The sequence below is a fragment of the Macaca nemestrina genome, chromosome 15 (assembly GCF_043159975.1).
Source record: "Macaca nemestrina isolate mMacNem1 chromosome 15, mMacNem.hap1, whole genome shotgun sequence".
Lineage (NCBI taxonomy): Eukaryota > Metazoa > Chordata > Mammalia > Primates > Cercopithecidae > Macaca > Macaca nemestrina.
In genome coordinates, this window is record NC_092139.1 from 99,364,995 (window position 1) to 99,387,614 (window position 22,620).

Consider the following 22,620-nt stretch of genomic DNA (forward strand, 5'->3'; position numbering starts at 1 on the left):
GTAATTTTTGTATTTTTAGTAGAGATGGGTTTTCACCATATTGGCCAGGCTGGTCTCGAACTCCTGACTTTGTGATCTGCCCGCCTCGGCCTCCCAAAGTGCTGGGATTACAAGCACAAGCCACTGTGCCCGTCCCAATTATTTTCTTTAAAGCCAAGTTACACATAAAACATAGCTACACAGCCGGGCACAGTGGCTCACACTTCTAATCCCAGCATTTTGGGAGGCTGAGGTGGGCAGATCACTTGAGGCAAGGAGTTTAAGACCAGCCTGGCCAACATGGCAAAACCCCATCTCTACTAAAAGTACAAAAATTAGCTGGGTGTGGTGGTGGGTGCCTGTAATCCTCGCTACTCAGGAGGCTGAGGCAGGAGAATCGCTTGAATGCGGAAGGTAGAGGCTGCAGTAAGCTGAGATTATACCACTGCATTCCAACCTGGGTGACAGAGGGAAATTGTTTAGTTTGTTTAGACAAACTAAACAAAACAACATAGCTATATAGAAGAAAACTATTGGCCGGCCATGGTGGCTTACGCGTGTAATCCCAGCACTTTGGGGAGGCCGAGGCAGGTGGATCACATGAGGTCAGGAGTTCAAGACCAGCCTGGCCAACATGATGAAACCCCGTCTCTATAAAAATACAAAAACTAGCTGGGCATGATGGCACGTGCCTGTAATCCCAACTACTTGGGAGGGTGAGGCAGGAGAATTGCTTGAACTTGGGAGGCAGAGGTTGCAGTGAGCCGAGATCACACCACTGCACTCCAATATGGAAGACAGAGCAAGACTCCATCTTACAAAAAACAAAAACAACAACAAAAAAACCTATTAAAAGTTAATTTCTTTATAACTTTTTTTTTTTTGAGATGGAGTCTCACTTTGACACCCAAGCTGGAGTGCAGTGGCATGATCTCAACTCACTGCAACCTCTACCTCGCGGGTTCAAGGGATTCTCCTGCTTCAGCCTCTCGAATAGTTGGGACTACAGGCACCCGCCACGACACCGGACTAATTTTTGTATTTTTCATAGACATGGGGTTTCACCATATTGGTCAGGCTGGTCTCCAACTCCTGACCTTGTGATCTGCTTACCTCAGTGTCCCAAAGTGTTGACATTATAGGCATGAGCCACTGTGCTCAGCCCGCTAGAAACCATTTCTAAGCTTGTTTAGAAAAACAGAAAAATTATGGCCAGGCACGGTGACTCAAACCTGTAATTCCAGTACTCTGGGAGGCTGAGGTGGGTGGATCACCTGAGGTCAAGAGTTTGAGACCAGCCTGGCCAATCTGGTGAAACCCTGTCTCTACAAAGAATACAAAATTAGCCGGGCGTGATGGTGCATGCCTGTAATCCCAACTATTCAGGAGGCTGAGGCAGGAAAATCACTTAAACCCAGGAGGCAGAGGTTGCAGTGAGCTGGGATCGCACCACTGCACTTCAGCCTGGGAGACAAGAGTTTCACACTGCAAGAGTGAAACTCTGCCTCAAAAAAAAAAAAAGAAAGAAAAGAAAAACAGCAAACTTTTTTTTTTTTTTTTTTTTGAGACGCAGTCTTGCTTTGTCGCCCAGGCTGGAGTGCGGTGGCTGGATCTCAGCTCACCGCAAGCTCCGCCTCCCGGGTTTACGCCATTCTCCTGCCTCAGCCTCCCAAGTAGCTGGGACTCCAGGCACCCGCCACTTCGCTCGGCTAGTTTTTTGTATTTTTTAGTAGAGACGGGGTTTCACCGTGTTAGCCGGGATGGTCTCGATCTCCTGACCTCGTGATCCGCCCATCTCGGCCTCCCAAAGTGCTGGGATTACAGGCTTGAGCCACCGCGCCCGGCCAAAACAGCTAAACTTCTAAACTCTAAGCCCAGGCACATGGTGTTAAGGCATTTTTAGAGCCTATGAGAAGTACCCATAAATACCACCCCCTCCACCTTCCATTTGAATTTAAATAAAGTAAAATAAAAATAAAAAGCTAGAAATAGGGAGGGAAACAGAGAAAATTTTCAACACCAGGAAACAGAAACATCAGGTGGGAAAGGAAGAGCGCTGGAAGACGAAAAGGGGCAAAAAGTTTACACCTCCACAGGGGGAAAAGAGTAACTACCATCTATCCTAACCTCAGGAACAGACATAGTTTGGAGAAAGTAGCATTTTTGGGGGATGGAGTCTTGCTCTGTCGCCCAGGCTGGAGTGCAGTGGCGTGATCTTGGCTCACTGCAACCTCCACTTCCCGGGTTCAAATGATTCTCCTGCCTCAGCCTCCTGAGTAGATGGGACTATTGGTGTGTGCCACCACGCCCGGGTAATTTTTGTATTTTTAGTAGAGACGGGGTTTCACCATGTTAGCCAGGATGGTCTCAATCTCCTGATCTCATGTTCCACCTGACTCAGCCTCCCAAAGTGCTGGCATGACAGGTGTGAGCCTTTGCACCTGGCCAGAAGTAACACAATTTAAAGCCTGGGAGACAAGAGTGAAACTGTCTCAAAAAAAAAAGAAAAAAGAAACAAAGAAAAGAAAAATACATAGCAGAGCAATTATGAGGTTTTAGAGGCATATCAACAAAGTAGACAATAAAAGCAGTACACTAGCATTTAAAACAACGTCAGTCACTCTAATGTATTTTCATGGTTGTCTTATGATAAGTGAACTTTTTTTTTTTTTGAGACGGAGTCTCGCTCTGTCGCCCAGGCTGGAGTGTAGTGGCGCGATCTCGGCTCACTGCAAGCTCCGCCTCCCAGGTTGACGCCATTCTCCTGCCTCAGCCTCCTGAGTAGCTGCGCCTGCCACCACGCTGGGCTAATTTTTTTGTATTTTTTTTTTTAGTAGAGACAGGGTTTCACCATGTTAGCCAGGATGGTCTCGATTTCCTGACCTTGTGATCCGCCTGCCTCGGCCTCCCAAAGTGCTGAGATTACAGGCATGAGCCACTGCGCCTCGGCATAATAAGTGAACTTTAAAAAATAACTATAAAGGCCAGGCATGGTGGCTCACGCCTGTAATCCCAGCACTTTGGGAGGCTGGGCGGGCAGATAACCTGAGGTCAGGAGTTCAAGATCAGCCTGACCAACATGGAGAAACCCCGTAAATACAAAATTAGGTGGACGTGGTGGCCTGCAATTCCAGCTACTTGGGAGGCTGGTGCGGGAGAATCACTTGAACCTCGGAGGCAGAGGTTGTGGTGAGCCAAGACTGCGCCACTGCACTCCAGCCTGGCAACAAGAGCGAACCTCCATCTCAGGAAAACAACAACAACAACAACAAAAAACTGTAGGACATGTACTTGTAACAGCAATTCATCTTTTAATTTTAGTCAGTAATGTTCATGTTCCGGGTTTTTTTTTTTTTTTTCTGACACTTCTATTTATTCAGTTTTCTGCTAAGATGCTGAGGGAACTACACAATATGAACCAGCAGCTTTGTTGTTTATTTATTTATTTATTTTTGAGACAGAGTCTCACTCTGTTGCCCAGGCTGGAGTGCAGTCGTGCAATCTTGGCTAACCGTAACTTCTGCTTCCCAGGTTCAAGCAGTTCTCCTGCCTCAGCCTCCTGAGTAGCTGGGATTACAGGCATGAACCACCACATCCAGATAATTTTCATATTTTTAGTAGAGGCAAGGTTTCACCATGTTGGCTAGCCTGATCTTGAACTCCTGACCTCAGTTGATTCGTCCACCTCAGCCTCCCAAAGTGCTGGGAATATAGGCATAAGCCACCTCACCTGGCCACCAGCAGCTTTGTTGTTGAAATTTGCTTTTTGAGACATAGTCTCACTTTGCCGCCCAGGCTGGAATATAGTGGCAAGATCTCGGCTCACTGCAACCTCTGCTGATTCTTGTGCCTCGGCCTCTGAGTAGCAGGGATTATGGGCATGCACCACTACATTTGGCTAATTTTTGTACTTTTAATAGAGATGGGATTTATTTTTTTATTTTTTGAGACAGAGTTTCGCTCTTGTTGCCCAGGCTGGAGGGCAATGGTGTGATCTTGGCTCAGCACAACCTCCACCTCCCAGGTTAAAGCGATTCTCCTGCCTCAACCTCCAGAGTAGCTGGGATTTCAGGCATCCGCCACCACGCTCGGCTAATTTTGTACTTTTAGTAGAGATGGGGTTTCTCCATGTTGGTCAGGCTAGTCTCGAACTTCTGACCTCAGTTGATCCGCCCGCCTTGGCCTCCCAAAGTACTGGGATTATAGGCATGAGCCACCACATGCCTGGCCTATTTTTTTTTTTTTTTGGAGACAGAATCCTGCTCTGTTGCCCAGGCTAGAGTGCAGTGGTGTGATCTCGGCTCACTGCAACCCCCGCCTCCTGGGTTCAAGGGATCCTCCTGACTCAGCCTCTGAGTAGCTGGGACTACAGGCAAATGCCACTATGTCTGACTAATTTTTGTATTTTTTTGCAGAGACAAAGTTTTGCCATGTTTCCCAGGCTGGTCTCAAACTCTTGGACTAAAGAGATCCACCTGCCTTGGCCTCCCAAAGTGCTAGGCTTACAGGCATGAACCACTGCATCCCGCCTGAACTAGCCCACTTTATTGACACACAATGATTCTACGTTAGAGACACACAATGAACAAGGCCCTCCTAAGTTATTTGGAATATTAAGGCTTTTTGATGTCTAATCTTTCAACTATAGCAATCAATAGTAAGGGCAAATTAAAAAATATTTTGTTTACTTAAATAATTACAAAGAGGAGGATTTATCAATCATGTCTATAGCAGCTTTTTAGGGATTTTTTTTTTTTTTTTTGAGACAGAGCCTCGTTCTGTCACCCAGGCTGGAGTGCAATGGCGTGATCTCGGCTCACTGCAATCTCTGCCTCCCGGGTTCACGCCATTCTCCTGCCTCAGCCTCCCAAGTAGCTGGGACAACAGGTGTCTGCTGCCATGCCCATCTAATTTTTTGTATTTTTAATAGAGACAGGGTTTCACTGTGTTAGCCAGGATGGTCTTGTTCTCCTGACCTCGTGATCCGCCCGCCTCGACCTCCCAAAGTGCTGGGATTACAGATATGAGCCACCACACCCGGCCAGGGATTTTTAAGCTGAGTAGTTTAACTCTAGACTTTTTCTTCTCTTTTTTTTCTCTATTTTCAATTGGAAGGTACCATGATATTGATGAAACTATTTCCAACTATTCTCAATGATCACACCACAAGAACTCCTTCCCAGTTCACTTTAAGTTCTATAAATCCTAAAACTGAAGTAGGTAAATGCCAATTTTTGAAGCCTCTACATTGCCAAAAGAAAGGCAGGGGTTCATAAACCAGATCTGGTGATACCTATGTAATTTATTCATTAACTAAAAATATATTTATTCTGCGTCCTCTATATATCAAACAGAGTTAGGTGCTGGCTGTTTAATGCTTTGTGAAGGAGATAATGTTACAAGCGATTATGTGTTACTATTTATAGTCTTTCACTTGTAATGGGTGTTTGTTTTCTGCAAGGTGGATGCAAGAGTAGAAAAGATTCAGCTGGGCATGGTGGCTAGCACCTGTAATCTCAGCACTTTGGGAGGCCAAGGTGAGAGGATCACCAGATGTCAGGAGTTCGAGACCAGCCTGGCCAACATGGTGAAACCTCGTCTCTAATAAAAATACAAAAATTAGCCAGGCGTGGTGGCAGGCGCCTGTAATCCCAGCTACTCAGGAGGCTAAGGCAGGAGAATCACTTGAACCCGGGAGGCAGAGGTCGCGGTGAGCCAAGATTGCACCACTGCATTCCAGCCTGGGTGACAAGAATGAGACTCTGTCTCAAAAAAAAAAAAAAAAAAAAAAATATATATATATATATATATATATAGCCGGGCGTGGTGGCGGGTGCCTGTACTACCAGCTACTTGGGAGGCTGAGGCAGGAGAATGGCGTGAACCCAGGAGGTAGAGCTTGCAGTGAGCCGAGATCACGCCACAGCACCCCAGCCAGGGCGACAGAGTCAAACTCCATCTCAAAGAAAAAAAAGCAGGCTGGTTGCAATGGCTCATGCATGTAATCAGAGGTCGTGGTGAGCCAAGATTGCGCCACTGTATTCCAGCCTGGGTGACAAGAATGAAACTCTGTCTCAAAAATAAAAATAAAAATAAAAATTAAAAAAAAAAAGCAAGCTGCTTGCGGTGGCTCATGCATATAATTCCAGCACTTTGGGAGGCTGAGGCGGGCGGATCACCTGAGGTCAGGAGTTCGGGACCAGCCTGACCCACATGGAAAAACCCCGTCTCTACTAAAAAATACAAAAACTTTGCTGGGTGTAGTGGTACATGTCTCTAATCCCAGCTACTCAGTAGGCTGAGGGAGGAGAATCACTTGAACCTGGGAGGCGGAGGTTGCAGGGAGCCTAGATTGCACCATTGCACTCCATCCTGGGTGACAAGAGCGAATCTCTGTCTCATTAAAAAAAAAAAGACGATTCAACAGACTTGATGGTTTGAGGAATGAAATGGACAGAAAAAAGAATGGTGTGAAATACAGAAGTAGGTTCTACAAGAAAATGGAGCAGGGCGTGGGGGGGTCCTGCGCTTAAGAATTACTGTTGGATTTTCTCGGCAGATATTTGGCAAGGTAAATAGAAAATGCAGTCCCAAGAGGACTCTAAACACCCTTGCACTTTCCGCAGTTCCCCTCTCATCTCCCCAGTGACAGGAAGCAAATATGGGACATTTGTAAAGAATAGCGGACAGATTTTACCTGCTTGTGGTACCCAGACTTGGTTGCCGCTTGCAGTGAGTGGAATGAAGAGAAGAGATTTCAAAGGAGCAGGCAGAAGGCCCATGCTGGCTCCAAATGGATAGGACTCTGCCCACCGAGTAGGGCAGAGAACAGAAGACCTTGTCCGCTATGGAGGCTGGAGACCGTAACCCTTTCAAGCCCTGTGTAAACTGGGTCATGAAGAGCCTCTGCATGGTAGGCATGTGGCTGGAGAAGCTCCGTTTTTTTGTCCAGATTCGGTAACATCCTGGGGAACAAAGTGCTAGAAGTGTGTGAAGGCCAAGGACAGAGCAGTCTGCTCTGGTCTGGACTATGGCAGTGCCTCCATAGTCTTGGAGAGGAGCTGGAGGCTGGGGAGGAGCCTGAGTGTGGGTCTGACTATGGAGGCCAGTGTCTTCCCTGAATGTGGCCATCCCAGGGCAACCGTGGGACAGGAAGAAAGAGAAGGTCCACTTGGGAGGTTGAGACGGGCACTGGAGGGCCTCTCCTAAGGCAAGCCTTGCCGGAGCACAGTGCTCAGGAAAAGTCCTTGAGGACTCAGTCGTGCAATCTGAGCTGGATGATTTTACATGAAAGGATACTGGGAAGATTTCAGAACCAAACAGCAGGGACGGCATCTTGTTGCTCAAATCTATGAAGGTCATCTTGATGGATTCGAGAGAATAAAGTGCCACGGGCTTACTGTTAGGCCTCTTATCCCATCCACTAGCTGCCAAATATGGATTCAGCTGTTCTGTGTTGGATGAAAATCCATCCAGGAGCCTTTTATATCTGAGGCGCTTGTAGCTTTTAGCCATTGGAAGAAGTTCAGAGGAATTCCGTCGGTATCTTAGTTTCTGAGTCTTCATGGCTGGGGCCAGTTTGGAGGCAAGGATGGACAGCTTGTTTAGTAAGGCTGATTCTTTGGTAGTCTTCCTAAAATTCAGGCTCCTCAAGGGATGGCACGGTGTAGCTGTCTGCTTTGGTATGTGACTAATCAAGCTCTTGGTAGCTGCTGTTTCAGGTTCTAATCGTGTAGGTGCAGACAGAGTGCACATACTGAGAAGTCTGTGCGCTTTTGTGGGGACGGCATTGGAGGAACTCTTTAAAAAGGCAGAACTTCTGATTTTACCTATTTTTCTCCCCACAATGGTTTGCTCCTGATAGGAAACTTTCTTACAAGTTCGATGGGGCTGCTTCTTTAAGGGAAGCATTCCTTTCTTCGCAAAGGCACCATGTATTTGATCACACCCAGCAGAGGAGGGGTCCTCTGCTTTCCAAGGGGCACCAAGAAGGCAAGGACTTGTGCATGACTCAATGTCCTTCTTTAATGGATGATGTAAGCTTTCCTTCTTCTGGTCTTCTAACTTCTGAGTCTGTGCCACAATGTTGCCCTTGGCCAGCTTTGCTAGGGTGATTTCATTCATCATGGTGGACTTATCTTTGTCAACCTTGGCTTGGTTCTTATTTTGTGCATCATCTAAAAACAGACTAGATGATATGCATTGTTCCGATACTGTATGTGCCTTTTGTTGATGTATATATTCCTCTTCTTTCTGCAACATGTAGTCCAAAACCTCAGGGTTCTGCTGTTTTTCAGCATGATTAAGTATCCTCTGGCATGTAACATGGGTCTGAGAGATGTTGCTCCCATGATCGCCATTGCCAGCTTCTCTGGTAACCATCTCCTCAGATTGCTCCCCAACAGTTAAGTCACCCAGTAGTCCCCTCTGATGCTCTTCAGTTTCTTCTTTCACTTTAATTTCTGTTTTCACTGTCAAAGGCAAATGCCTGTCAGAGAAATTCTCGTGAGGGTGGCAAGCTTTACAAGCATTCTTTTCCACACAGGTACATATGCTGTCTCTGTCACTAGAATTACTCCTATCTCTTGATACTCTTTCCTTCATCTCAGGAAGGACTGTGCAGTACTTTACATTTTCACAAAGCATTTCACCATCATTTGGTTTACAAAGATTTTTCAGGTCAGTTTCTTCACTGTTAATATTAGTTTCTGAATTTTCTTGAGAAGGCATTATTTCAATTGACTTCAGGCTTCTTAGGGAAACAGAGCTTACATCATGGCAAGACATCAACTCTTTTGAGGAAATTCCAAAGGTACTTTCTTTGCCAAACTCAGAGTTTAGTTCTAGTCTTGATCCTTCAGTCATTTCTTGTGTTTCTCTGAGAGACGTTCCTTTATGTTGCTGTCCATAATGGGTATCGCTTAAAGACATATTTACTCTGCCCAATATTCTTTTATTTGGTTCATGATCTGCAACAGACTCCATCTCATGGGCACAAGAGTCTGAACACTTTTCCATTTCACAGTCTTTTAAAGATTTGCACACGTTTTCTTCACATGATTTTATTTTGAGAAAGTCCACTGTAGAAGCAGCAGTAACTGGGAAATCTGAGTCCTGGCCAGTTGTTCCTGTATGTGCAGCATCCAGTTCTCTCTGAGCCAAGGTACTCCTTGAGTCCTCTTGGAATGCCAGTTTCTCTTGCCCTGCACCACAATCCAGTGGATTAGATGCCTTCACATCCAGCACACCTTCTGTAAGCTTATTACTACAGTCCGTGTAGACGATGTCTACCACACTTTCTGTGGACTCATCACAACCAGACATCTTGACAAAGGCTCCTTTCAAATTGCCTTTCTTTGGACTACCACAAGGTAGTGAGTTATTACTGCCTGAGCTGACCAGCAGATCCTTTTGGTTGTGGTTTACCTCCCCGTGAGGCTCGGTGACAGTCTCTCCGTGGTCACTACCTAGCATCTCCTTGGCTGACTGACCTTCACTTTTGCATTCATCTGGTCTGTTTTGGTTACTATGACAATCAAGAACTTCATCTGCCTTCTGATCAAGTGTTTCAACTGCTTTTACGTTTTTAAAACTGGAAAACATAACAGTAGGAGACTGGTCCAACACTTTTTCAGGACTTGGAATGTTTACAGTCTGGTTTAGTTCTTGTATAGCATGATCAGAGATGTTATACTTACAAAATACAGTTTCTTTGGATACATCCTGCTCCTTTCCTTCCAGCCCTTCCTCACTGAGTTTGATGTTACTGGAGGTGTGAATGATTTTGTTTGAAATTCCACTATTTAACAAGCATGCTGTCATTTTGTTTCTGATCTTATCTCCTGGAAGGCTGCCATTCGTTTCTCTCCCATCAAGTTCCCTTTCCCCTGATGTATAACTCACTTTACAGCTGCTTTTTTCCACAGAGTGTCCTGCTCCTTGGCATCGGTGAGCACGGTGCTGAAATGCATTTTCATATTTTGTTATCAAAGAGTTATCAACTTGCAGGCTGATTTTGCTGGACTTGAAAGCAGCACAAGCAGAACACATGTTTTCTTCGGATGCATTTTTTCTTACACAATGACAGTTAGAGATATCCTGAGATTGAACACTGTGACATTCTATGACAGAGGCCACTTGAGGAAAGCCAGCTGCTTCTCTCTTATTTGAGCGAAGCCTGGAATGTAGAGCTTTTGTTCCTGAATCAGCCATTTCTTTTTTTCTCTCTAGGCTTCCTGGTTTGATGTTTAAGGTGGGACTGTTTGAAGAGGCACCACAGGTTTGGTTACCTGGTGGAGAGATGTCTTTCACTTTTGTCTCAACGGGAATGGTTTGTATATCAGCAATGACATCTGCTCCACCCTCTAATGGAGGATGATGGCTCTGATGGGCATCTCTGCCTGTTGCTAAAGGCATCTCTTTGTTTAAATGAAGTAGAGAGTCAGTTGGCAACTTTGCATGGTCTTGAGAATTAAGGGACACTTGTTGATTTAAAACACATTCACTTTCTACTTTGTTTACAACCAGTTCATTGGTACAAGAAAATTCATTCATCTCACAGGCTATGCTCTGTTCATCTAAAAGTGGAATATCATCATGTGAGGTCTGTATAACTTTTTCCGATTCAGGTCTGTGATGAAATTCTGGGGAAGGTGGCAACAGCGCAGTACCTTTCTTGGGTTTTAATACCTCACTTACAGGACTTATCTGATCCTCTGGCATTAAACTCACAATGGATTTTCTTTCAAACAGAAAATCATTACATGATGCTTCATTTAACTGGGTGTTGCTTTCCAGATTTCTCTGGATGTTGACTAAGGAGTTACAGTCTTCAGTGTAAAAAGATTTACTTAATATACTGGACTCTATGGGGGTTGTCTGTTCTGCCTCTTCAATCTGCATCAAGGAGGAAAAACTGCTTTCTTCAGAGTGTCCACCTGGATGGCTCATATTAGTAGAAGTTTCTTTATGGTCCTCAAGGTTTGTCAAATTCCCTTGAATGTGTAAAGTAATTTTCAAATCACTTTTATTTAACATTACTTCTGTGGCTTCAGTAAAAGAATTGGGCATTAATGAACTAGAGCTCCCTGTATGGAGACTGTCTTGAATGCAACAGTCATTGTGGATATTTTCCTTTGGGGAAACAACAGGCTCTTTTTCACCAGAACCACCACCACTAATCTCCTTTTCCGGTTCCCTGGCATTAATAAGAAAAGGTCCACCTCTCTCACTCCTAGGAATCAAAAGCTGTTCTTCATTTTCTTCTCTGGAAGCCAAGTTCTTCCCTTGATCGTCCCCCCTATAAAAATAACAATTGTCTGTCTTTTCAGCAGATCTTTTTAGCAAACCACCACCTTCAAAACCACAGTTTTCTAAAGATATTGTTCTGGACTCTGGACCAGACAAGTCTGATGTGAAACATGAAACTCCAGAATTTTCTTTCAAGGGGCTTGTGGCTGTGGGACTATCATGTGTAGAACTGGGTTGTTCATTATGGTGGCCATGAATTTTTTGGTGATTGTCATCTGCTTCACAGACAAGGTTTAGTTTACACAGCTCTTCCTTCCCATTGTCCACATTAGAAACGGCACTGCTTCCTGGTAATGACGACCAAGGACAACTTTTTAATTCTTCACATTCTTTTTCTTTAGGAGTTGCTTCTGTTAATACAGGATCCACAAAGGTTAAAGGTTCTGGGGTAACTAATGTGCTGGTTTCTGAAACCTCATCACTGTTCATGATTTTGTCTACTTCTGGGAATTCGCTGCATCCAGCTGAGAGATCTTTACTCACATTGCCGTTTTTGCGTCCTTCATTATTATCCGTCTTAGTCCCATTGACCTTCATACCTTGTACTTCAGTGGATTTTAGCAGAGTTTCAGCTGTAATCTGTACATTTCCTTCTGAACAAGAGAAATAAATCCAAATTAGTATGCAGTAATTAAAAATCATTTGGTCTACCTTCATGCATTTTATTATGCTATGCTACCAAGGGCAACAAGAAGACCCAACTCGAAAAGAAAACTGGAAAGTTAGCATGCTATATCATTGATTTTGTTCTTCTCTGAAAATACAACAGAGGGCCAAAGTTATATCTGGCAGAAACAGGTAATTTTCAACAAATGCCTCTTGCTGAAAGTTATACAGAGTTCACAAATCAATGCTGGACAACTGAATACAACATAGAAACATGTCCCTGTGTTGTACTCTCATTCAGTCTTAAGAGGCTTTCATTTTAAAACATTAATAAAGCAGACTCACAGTAACAGCTTATTTTGCTAGATGACCATTTTTTCATTACTTGAAACTAGATGTCATAGATAAAATTAGTCCTTGGAAAAAACAACTATACATAAAACTTTATTTATCTATTTATTTTTTTCAGATAGAGTCTTGCTCTGTTGCCCATGCTGGAGTACAGTAGTGCAATCTCGGCTCACTGCAACCTCCGCCTCCCAGCTCAAGCGATTTTCCTGCCTCAGCCTCCTGAGTAGCTGGGATTCTAGGTGCCTGCAACCACACCCAGCTAATTTTTTTCTTTTTGAAATGGAGTCTCGCTCTTGTTGCCCAGGCTGGAGTACAGTGGAACGATACTAGCTCGCTGCAACCTCCTCCTCCTGGGTTCAAGCAATTCTCCTGCCTCAGCCTCCTGAGTAGCTGGGATTACAGGTGCCCGCCACCATGCCTGGCTAATTTTTGTACTTTAAGTAGATGGGGTTTTGCCATGTTGGCCAGGCTGGTCTCGAACTCCTGACCTCAGGTGATCCGCCTGCCTTGGTCTCCCAAAGTGCTGGGATTACAGGCATGAGCCACCACGCCCGGCCCGCCCAGATAATTTTTTTTTAATTTTTACTAGAGACGGGGTTTCACCATGTTGGCCAGGCTGGTCTCAAACTCTCGACCTCAGGTGATCTATTGGTTTTGTTCCTCTAAGAGAACCATGACTAGCACACTATACACATGCATATATGTATGGGTATATATACACATGATTTTATATATATATAAAAAACAGGACACCCGTATTAAACAGAAAAAGCAAAATGCAAATCTATTTAAAGATCCGCCAGGCGTGGTGGCTCATGCCTGTAATCCCAGCTTTTTGGGAGGCCGAGGTGGGTGGATTGCTTGAGGTTAGGAGTTCAAGACTAGCCTGGCCAACGTAACAAAAACCCGTCTCTACTGAAAATACAAAAATTAGCTGAGCATGGTGGCATATGCCTATAATCCCAGCTACTGGGGAGGCTGAAGCAGCGGAATCGCTTGAACCCAGGAGGCGGAGGTTGCAGTGAGCAAGATCATGCCACTACACTCCAGCCTAGGTGACAGTGCAAGACTGTCTCAAAAACCAAAAAACAAAACAAAACAAATCTAATTCCTGGTTAGGTGCAGTACCTCACAACAGTGATCCCAGCACTTTGGGAGGCTGAGGCAGGAGGAATGCTTGAGCCCAGAAGTTTGAACCAGCCTGGGCAACACAGGGAGACTCTGTCTGTACAAAAAATGTAAAAGAAAAAAAAAATCAGCTGAGCATAGTGGTGAGTGCCTTTAGTCCCAACTACTTGGGAGGCTGAGGCAGGAGGATGCTTGAGCCCAGGAGGGCAAGGCTGCAACGAGCTGTGAACGCACTGCTGCACTCCAGCCTGGGTAACAGAGTAAGCGACCTTGTTCCAAAAAAAAAAAAAAAAAGAACAAAAAATCTAAAATCTATTTCTTACTAGAATATAAACTCTGTGAGGGTAAGGATCTTGTTTTGTTCTCTTTCTTATGGTTCGGCATAATGCCTGGTATATAAAAGCACAAGAGCACTTAATGAATGTTCATAAAATTAATGAACGAATACAGTTAGGTCAAATAAACAAATGCTATTAATACTGAGTTTCTAGGGCTTCCCTATCCATTTCTCAATAGGTCCTGAGAGCAGCAATTACTATGAGAAAGAGCCCTGACTGTGAAGCCAGACCAGCTCAGCTTCAATCATGGCTCTGTGATACTTCTTTTTTTGAGACAGTGTTTCGCTTTGTTGCCTAGGCTGGAGTGTAGTGGTACCATCATGGCTCACTGCAGCCTCCAACTCCTGGGCTCAAGCGATCCTCTCACCTCAGCCTCCCAAGGAGCTGGGACTACAGGCACACGCCACCGCGTCCGGCTAATTTTTGTATTTTTTGTAGAAACAGGGTTAGTTATGTTGCCCAGGCTGGCCCTGAACTCCTGAGCTCAAGCAATCCTCCCACCTCAGCCTCTCAAAGTGCTGGGATTATGGGTGTGAGTCACTGTGCCCTGCAGCTCTGTGATACTTAACTCTAAGTCTTGGTTTCTTCTATTGTAGAAGGTGGGGAAAGTACAATTACCTCAGTGCTACACTGAGGATTACACTAAATAATGCATGTAAGATGTCATGTGGGACAGTGCCTGCCATATAAAAGGTGCCTTTCCATTGCTCTGTTTTTTTATTTTACTGAACCTGAGAATAGTTAAAATGGAATAACTAGGCTAGACACAGCATTTTAACATGTTTGGAGTCAGCAAATAATACTAGATTAACAAATATATACTGCAAGCCACAGGTTTTCAGTTACCATTTACAAAAGGCAGCCTCAAAATCCTGAATCCACACACAATACTTAATCATTGTGAAACTAGCCCACTTTCCCTGTTACAGCAGACGGTGCTACCTGATTCAAGAATTTGTAAGTACACAGCTGGGCGTGGTGGCTCACGCCTGTAATCCTAGCACTTTCGGGGGCACAGGTGGGCAGATCACTTGAGATCAGGAGTTTAAGACCAGCCTGGCCAACATGGTGAAACCTTGTCTCTACTAAAAATACAAAAAAATCAGCCGTGCATGGTGGCAGGCACCTGTAATCCAAGCTACCTGGGAGGATGAGGCAGGAGAATCACTTGAACCCTGGAGGTGAAGGTTGCAGTGAGCCAAAGATCATGCCACTGCACTGCAGCCTGGGTGACAGAGTGAGAACCCATCTCAAAATAAATAAAATAAAATAAAAATAAACATCTAGTTCTCCAAATTATATAAGGTAGATTTTCCCTCCTTGACTACTTTCACTTCTTCCTCAAAATGTATTTCCTCAATGCTCTTCCAATTTCTGGTGACCCTCCTAAATAAGTCTTCGTGGAAATCACTACTGTGAGAATGCAAGTCTCACAATAATGAGTAGGAACTAATATTGCCATTGTTCCTGATATCATTTCACCTTTCTTACACATAAACTTCCCAGACAAGCCCCGTTACAGGGAACTCTCTGAAAAACAAGATAAAACAAACCAACTTGGTGACATCAGTTTTGTAAAATTAACAGAAAATTATGTTGAAAGAGGCAAGTCAGGACAGCAGAAAGGGCGAGGAACCAGCAAGAATGCCTGATGGAGAAGATCTCCCCTGTGAGATGGCCACTCAACTCAAATACTCCCACCACTGCTCCCCCATGCCCACTTCTCATGTGTCTGCCCTACAGCAATCAAGAAATAAGAAATGATAGGCAAAACTGCATCCTACCAATTAAAGGCTCCTTCTGGTTATTACAGAAGTCCTTTTAAAATGTTCAATCTGTTGCCATTTTACCTAATTGAGAGGCAGCAGACATATGATTGTGCCTATAGCTTACAATCATCTATTACATATAGGTGACAGAAAGAAAAAAACAAAAAAGAAAGAAAACTTAAATCTGGGGCAGAGCGAAGATTTTGGCAGCTGGAGCCCTGGAGACAAGTCTGATTTCTAAGAGGCATCATTCAGGTCTTTTTTTTTTGAGACGGAGTCTTGCTCTGTCACCCCAGGCTGGAGTGCAGTGGCGCAATCTCTGCCTGCCAGGTTTACACCATTCTCTCGCCTCAGCCTCCCGAGTAGCTGGGACTATGGGCGCCTGCCACCACGCCCAGCTAATTTTTTTTTTTTTTTTTAGTAGAGATGGGGTTTCACTGTGTTAGCAAAGATGGTCTCGATCTTCTGACCTCATGATCTGCCCGCCTCGGCCTCCCAAAGTGCTGGGATCCACTGCGCCCAGCCGGCTGGCATCGTTCAGTTCTTAATTCCATAGCAAAGATAAAGTAGCAGATGCCTGACCTTGGTAGAGCAAGCTGAAATGCTGGTCACACTACAGAAGAGCATGTGGGTCTATTTAAATCAAATCCATGGTGATAGCATATATTGCTCACGCTCCCAGGACTCAACATCTTCCCAGGCCTGTCTCCATAGAACCTTCTTCTCTGGCTTGCTATGACTGGCTGTGACTTTGGACAGCTGAGCTTGCTTCCTCATGTGCAACACAGGAATACCCTGGAAGATTCCTGGGGGACAGAATGAACTAGGCCATTGCTGCTAAAAACTCTAGTAGAGCTGCTGATTTCAAGTTCCCCTATACCAAACTGAAACCCTTATCCATGGGTTTGCAGGAGGAAAAAATATCAAATATTTTACCAATTTAAGTCATTAAATAAGCATGATATTAGAAGATGAAGAAAAGTGTCACAGAGTAATTTAGCTGCAAACATCACTCAGGAGAGTTCATCTTATCTATGTCCAACGTGGACCAGCTTTTTAGGTGGAGAGCAGCCAGGTAATTTTGATAATGCAGATTTCCAAGCAGAAAATAACTCTGATTCTCCTGTTTAAAAAGTCAGTTCAGTGGTTAAGTGAAAGTGTAGTTCAACAGACAGTAAATTCTGTGGTAAGATGTGGGTGAAAATATACTAAAGACAGAATATAGCAACACTGGAGCCCCACTAAAAAGATCTTGAGGGTGGAGTTAGGGGGTCACTAAACTGCATCCCTAGTAAGGCAAGAACAGGGTGAGATTTATGTACAAAACAACATTTCTCATCTTTGGAGGAACGTCCTTTAATCTACACTGGATAGTCAAGCCTTTGAGCCACAGAGGAAACCTGTAGCAGCAGGAAGCAGGGTGATAAACTGGGACAAATGTCCTTTTTCATAAGAAAGATCTGTGCTTCCTTTTCTGTCCAGGCTGCCAAGAAGCTAAGAGTCAAATCTGATGTTTTATCACAGTAACAAAATGTTCATATAATTTAATGCAGAGGTCCCCAACCCTGGGCCATGGACGAGTACCTATCCTTGGTCTGTTAGAAATTGGGCTGCACAGCAGGAGGTGAGCGGCAGCCAAGTGAGCAAAGCTTCATCTGCATGTATAGGTGCTCCGCATGCTTGCATTACTGCCTGAGCTCTGCCTCCTGTCAGATAAACAGCAGCATTATATTCTCACAGGAGTGTGGACCCTATTGTGAACTGCACATGTGAGGCATCTAGGTTGCGAGCTTCTTATGAGAATCTAATGCCTGATGATCTGTCACGGTCTCCCATCAACCCCAGAGGGGACCACCTAGTTGCAGGAAAACAAGCTCAGCCTCCCACTGATTCTACATTATGGGAAACTGTATAATTATTTCATTATATATTACAATGAAATAATAGAAACAAAGTGCACAATAAATGCAATGCACTTGAATCATCCTGAAAGCATCTACCCCGCCGGATCCGTGGAAAAACTGTCCTCCATGAAACAGGGCCCTGACTCCAAAAATGTCGGGGACCACTGACTTAGCGTATTCACTTTATCTTCTCTTTGTGAGGTTCTGATTATATTATATTATTTATTTATTTAGTGAGACAGGGTCTTGCTCTGTTGCCCGGGCTGGAGTACAGTGGTGTGATCATGGCTCACTACAGCTTCAACCTCCCAGGGCTCAAGTGATACTTCTGCCTTAGCCTCCCGAGTAGCTGGGACCACAGGTGTGTGTGCTGCCATGCTAATTTTTGCATTTTTCGTAGATAAGGTGTTTTGCCATGTTGCCCAGGCTAGTCTCAAACTCTTGGACTTAGGCAATCCTCCCACCCTGGCCTCCCAAAGTGCTGGGATTACAGACGTGAGCCACTGTGCCCAGCCTGATGATTCTAGATTAGCCTTAATTGACACATAGTCCTCTCTAAAGTAATCTAAGATTATTTTTAGCCTTGGGGTGAGAAGAGGAGAACCTTACCTCAGCTACTCTCTTTTGGACCTCAGCTTTCTCCTCAATCAACCAACCAATCTGAAAGTAATAATCTCAGATCTCTATACCCAACCACTGTTTTGAGAAGCAAAAAGAGGTAATGAAACTGCCTTGAAAATGCTCAAGGTGACCTGGAGTAAACATTTTCTCTCATCCCTGACCCCACAGAACAAGAACAGGATACACTACTACATGCTGAACTATAGTGGGTACATGTCTCCTCTGTCCCAGTTAACCCTTCTAAACAGGCAAATATAGTACATCTGATGATATAAAATTCAATAAAGGTTCAACACACTCAAAAGAAAGGGACTTGCTGGGTGCGGTGGCTCATGCCTGTAATCCTGCACTTTGTGGGGCAGAGGCAGAAGGATCACTTGAGCCCAGGAGTTCGAGACCAGCCTAGTTAACATGGGGAGACCTTGCCTCTACAAAAAAAAACAAAATAGAAAATTAGTCACGCATGGTGGCTCACGCCTATAGTCCCAGCTACTTGGGAAGCCGTGGTATGAAGATTGCTTGAGTCCAGGAGGTTGAGGCTGCAGTGCACTGTGCAAGTATGTCCAAGAGCAATACTAAGATACAATCTACGGCGAAGTTACAGTTTCTATGATTAAGTACACCTTACAAGGCAGGGACTTATAACCCTTATATTCTCAATGCAAAACAGAAACGGATAAGTGGATAAAGGAAGAGATTTGAGAGAAATAAATACCTTTGCTCCTTAGAAAATCTTCGGGAAGGTCCACATGTAAAAGTTCTTCGCTGGACTGCATCAGGAGATCCTCCTACAGTAAGAAAATCCAGCGGTCAAGGGGGATTCAGAAGATTCTGAGTTCATGAATATTATTCCTTTTTTTTTTTTTTGAGACAGAGTCTTGCTCTGTTCCCCAGACTGAAGTGCAATGGCGAAAGCTTGGCTCACTGCAACCTCCACCTCCCAGGTTCAAGCCATTCTCCTGTCTCAGCCTCCTAAGTAGGTGGAATTACAGGCACCCGCTACCATGCCTGGCTAATTTTTGTATTTCTACTACAGACAGCATTTCACCATGTTGGCCAGGCTGGTCTTGAACTCCTGACCTCAAGTGATCCGCCCGCCTCCGCCTCCCAAAGCGCTAGGATTACAGGCGTGAGCCACCATGCCTGGCTGAATATTAGTTATTTTTGAGAGACTTCTTTATGACTTTGGGAAATTAGCTAGCAGTCACAAGGATCAGGCACTGAAAGAAACCTCAAATTTAATTAAGTGTAAACAATAAAAATTTCTCCTTATCTAGAATTTGAGCCTGAAAACTTTTTAAAGTTGTGACAGTAACAGAGGTATAAAAAATTTTTTTTAGAGGCAGAGGTTGCAGTGGGCCAAGATTGTGCACCACGTCAGCTCACTGCAACTTCCGTCTCCCGGGATCAAGCAACTCTCCTGCCTCAGCCTCCCAAGTATCTGGGATTACAGGTGTCCACCACTATGCCTGGCTAATTTTTGTATTTTTAGTAGAGATGGGGTTTCATCATATTGGCCAGGCTGGTCTTGAACTCCTGACCTCAGGTCATCCACCTGCCTCGGCCTCCCAAAGTGCTGGGACTACAAGCGTGATCCACCGTGCCTGGCCTAATTTTTATATTTTTAGTAGAGACAGGGTTTCACCATGTTGGCCAGGCTGGTCTCAAACTCCTGACCTCAAGTGATCTGCTCACCTCGGCCTTCCAAAGTGCTGGGATTAAAGGCATGAGCCACTGCGCCTGGCCAAGAAAATATTTATCTGTAGTTATATTTGATCCTTTCTCCCATTCTCTGCTTTTCCAGTTCTCAGGCTGAATGTCTGAGGTGTGAGAATAGATGCTATTTAAAATATTGTTTCAAGTTAACACTTCATGGAAAAGCAAGAGTGACTGAGTTCTGTTCCAACCCAAGGACTCTCATCTACTAACTACATGGTGCTGACAGCAACCTTACAAGAGGGTGAAAGAATACATGGAAACCACACAAAACACCCAGCAAGACACCCAGTCAGGTCAGGGTACTCCATGAGCAGAAGCTTCCATTCATGAGACTGTAGACACCTGTTATCCATCCCATTCTGTGAAAAAAGCCAATAGAGCTGTCACCAACAGATTCTGGCATGTGTGTGGAATGACTTCCATAAGCTTTTCCAAGGCTACCGGAGCCTCTGTAAAGTGACAGCACAGGTCAGTGACATACAGGCTCCTACAGATCCCAAAGGTCTCTGGTGAGCTAATGCAATGAAACCTTACTGGCTCCAGCCCCAGAGGGGTTGGTGGGATTTTGCTTTGTCCCACCTGTGGCTCTAAGGTGCCCCTAGCTGGAGGCCCCAAAATACCCTGGTGGAGAGCCAAGCCCACTGTTTCGCCCATGTTCCTTTTCCTCGATTAGCCACAATTCTTTTTTTCTTTCTTTTCTTTTTCTTTTTTGAGATGGAGTCTTGCTCTGTTGCCCAGGCTGGAGTGCAGTGGTGCGATCTCTGCTCACTGAAACCTCTGCCTTCTGGGTTTAAGCGATTCTCCTGCCTCAGTCTCCCGAGTAGCTGGGACTACAAGCACACACTGCCATGCCCGGCTAACTTTTTGTATTTTGGTAGAGACAGGGTTTCACCGTTGTTGCCCAGGCTGGTCTCGAACTCCTGAGCTCAGGCAATCTACCCGCTTTGGCCTCCCAAAGTGCTAAGATTACAGGGGTGAGCCACCGTGCCCGGCCGATTAGCCACAATTCTTAACAGTGAAAGAGAGACTTCCCCCCTGACTGACTGACTTCTCTTAAAAGGTTCTGAGTTAAGAAAAACAAGTTATTCCTCACAGAAAGGCTGGAGACTTTACAGGGTTTGTGTTAATCTGAAATATAATCAAAATTGAAAGAATCAGGGCCGGGCGCAGTGGCTCACGCCTTTAATCCCAGCACTTTGGGAGGCTGAGGTGGGTGGATCACCTGAGGTCAGGAGTTTGAGACCAGCCTGGCCAACGTCATGAAACCCTGTCTCTACTAAAAATACAAAAATTGGCCGGGCGCGGTGGCTCAAGCCTGTAATCCCAGCACTTTGGGAGGCCGAGACGGGCGGATCACGAGGTCAGGAGATCGAGACCATCCTCGCTAACACAATGAAACCCCGTCTCCACTAAAAATACAAAAAAATTAGCCGGGCGTGGTGGTGGCGCCTGTAGTCCCAGCTACTCGGGAGGCTGAGGCAGGAGAATGGCGGGAACCCGGGAGGCGGAGCTTGCAGTGAGCCGAGATCGGGCCACTGCACTCCAGCCTGGGCGACAGAGCGAGACTCCGCCTCAAAAAAAAAAACAAAAAAAAACCAAAACAAAAACAAAAATTAGCTGGGCATGGTTGTGTGTGCCTGTAATCCCAGCTACTAGGGTGGGTTGAGGCAGGAGGATCACTTGAACCCGGGAGAAGGAGGTTGCAGAAAGCTGAGATCGTGCCACTGCACTCCAGCCTGGGCAACAGAGAGAGAGAGAGAGACACTGTCTCAGAAAAAAAAAAAAAAATTGAATGAATCAAAAATAAAAGAGTGTGGGCTGAGGTCAAATGTGAGAGACCTCCCCCAACAGCCTTACCATGGTGGTGTGCAACCTCCAGATCCAGTGGGAGCCCTGCTAGTCTGGGCTCCTGAATACAGATGAGGGCAACAGAACAACCTACTTGGATGCAATGGACGTGTAACGTGATAACCTCTGTAACGTCCCCCACCTCCTCCAAACAGTCAATCATATGATGAACACTAGCAGAAATGTATCAGACGTAATTTCCTTTTTCTACAATATTTTATCAGCTAAATGTTCTAACTTTCAGGATTCCTAAAGTTAAGAGTCCTAGGGCCAGGGGCAGTGGCTCACACCTGTAATCCCAGCACTTTGGAAGACCAAGGCAGGCGGATCACCTGAGGTCAGGAGTTCAAGACCAGACTGACCAATATGAAGAAACCCTGTCTCTAATAAAAATACAAAATTAGTTCGGTGTGGTGGCGGATGCCTGTAATCCCAGCTACTCTGGAGGCTGAGGCAGGAGAAAGGCTTGAACCCAGGAGGCGGAGGTTGCAGTGAGCTGAGATCACGCCACAGCTCCAGACTGGGTGACAGAGCGAGACTTCATCTCAAACAGACAAACAAAAACAAAAAACAAAAAGAAAAACGTATACTAGGCTTTTGTATGTTATAGTTAAAAGACAATTCAGATTGCGCTACTGTACTCCAGCCTGGGTGACAGAGTAGACTCCATCTCCAAAAAAAAAAAAAAAAAAGACAATTCAGAACTTTTTCTGTGTCTGAGTTGAACACAAATAATGTATCCTAGAAACAAAGCGTTTACAACATATTCAACCCAAGTGGATCTATCATTATCGGGAAAAAAAATATGTAAAAAGTTTAACACTCTATAGCTTATATGTAAGTGCCAAAAACAAACAAACAATAAAAATCAAGCATGGTATAGAGTTCTCAATGCTAAATCATCCAGGTGGGATGTCACATGCCCATCTCTGAATATCTTTGGTGCACAGTTCTTAAATAAGACCAATCTCTTCCACATCCTGGCTAGTAACTTTTGTATGCGCGACAGATTTTGACCTTCCTCTTACGAGTGGAGTTCAGAACTGA

At 44.8% G+C, this 22,620-nt stretch overlaps 1 protein-coding gene across 7 annotated transcripts in view; it reads right to left on the bottom strand.

Annotated features, from left to right (window-relative positions):
• The window catches only part of LOC105487198 (proline rich 14 like), a 72,313-nt gene that overhangs the window by 28,112 nt on the left and 21,581 nt on the right, over window positions 1–22,620 (bottom strand). For all 7 annotated transcript variants that reach the window (XR_011614072.1, XM_011750538.3, XM_071080447.1 and 4 more), the window contains 2 exons: window positions 18,722–18,794; window positions 6,677–11,882 (listed from right to left, as the gene is read on the bottom strand). Coding sequence is in view for 6 of the 7 variants with exons in the window: in XM_011750538.3 (XP_011748840.2) it covers window positions 6,677–11,882; window positions 18,722–18,794 (5,279 nt within the window). In the remaining variant the exon portion in view is untranslated. The remainder of the gene's footprint in view (window positions 1–6,676; window positions 11,883–18,721; window positions 18,795–22,620) is intronic.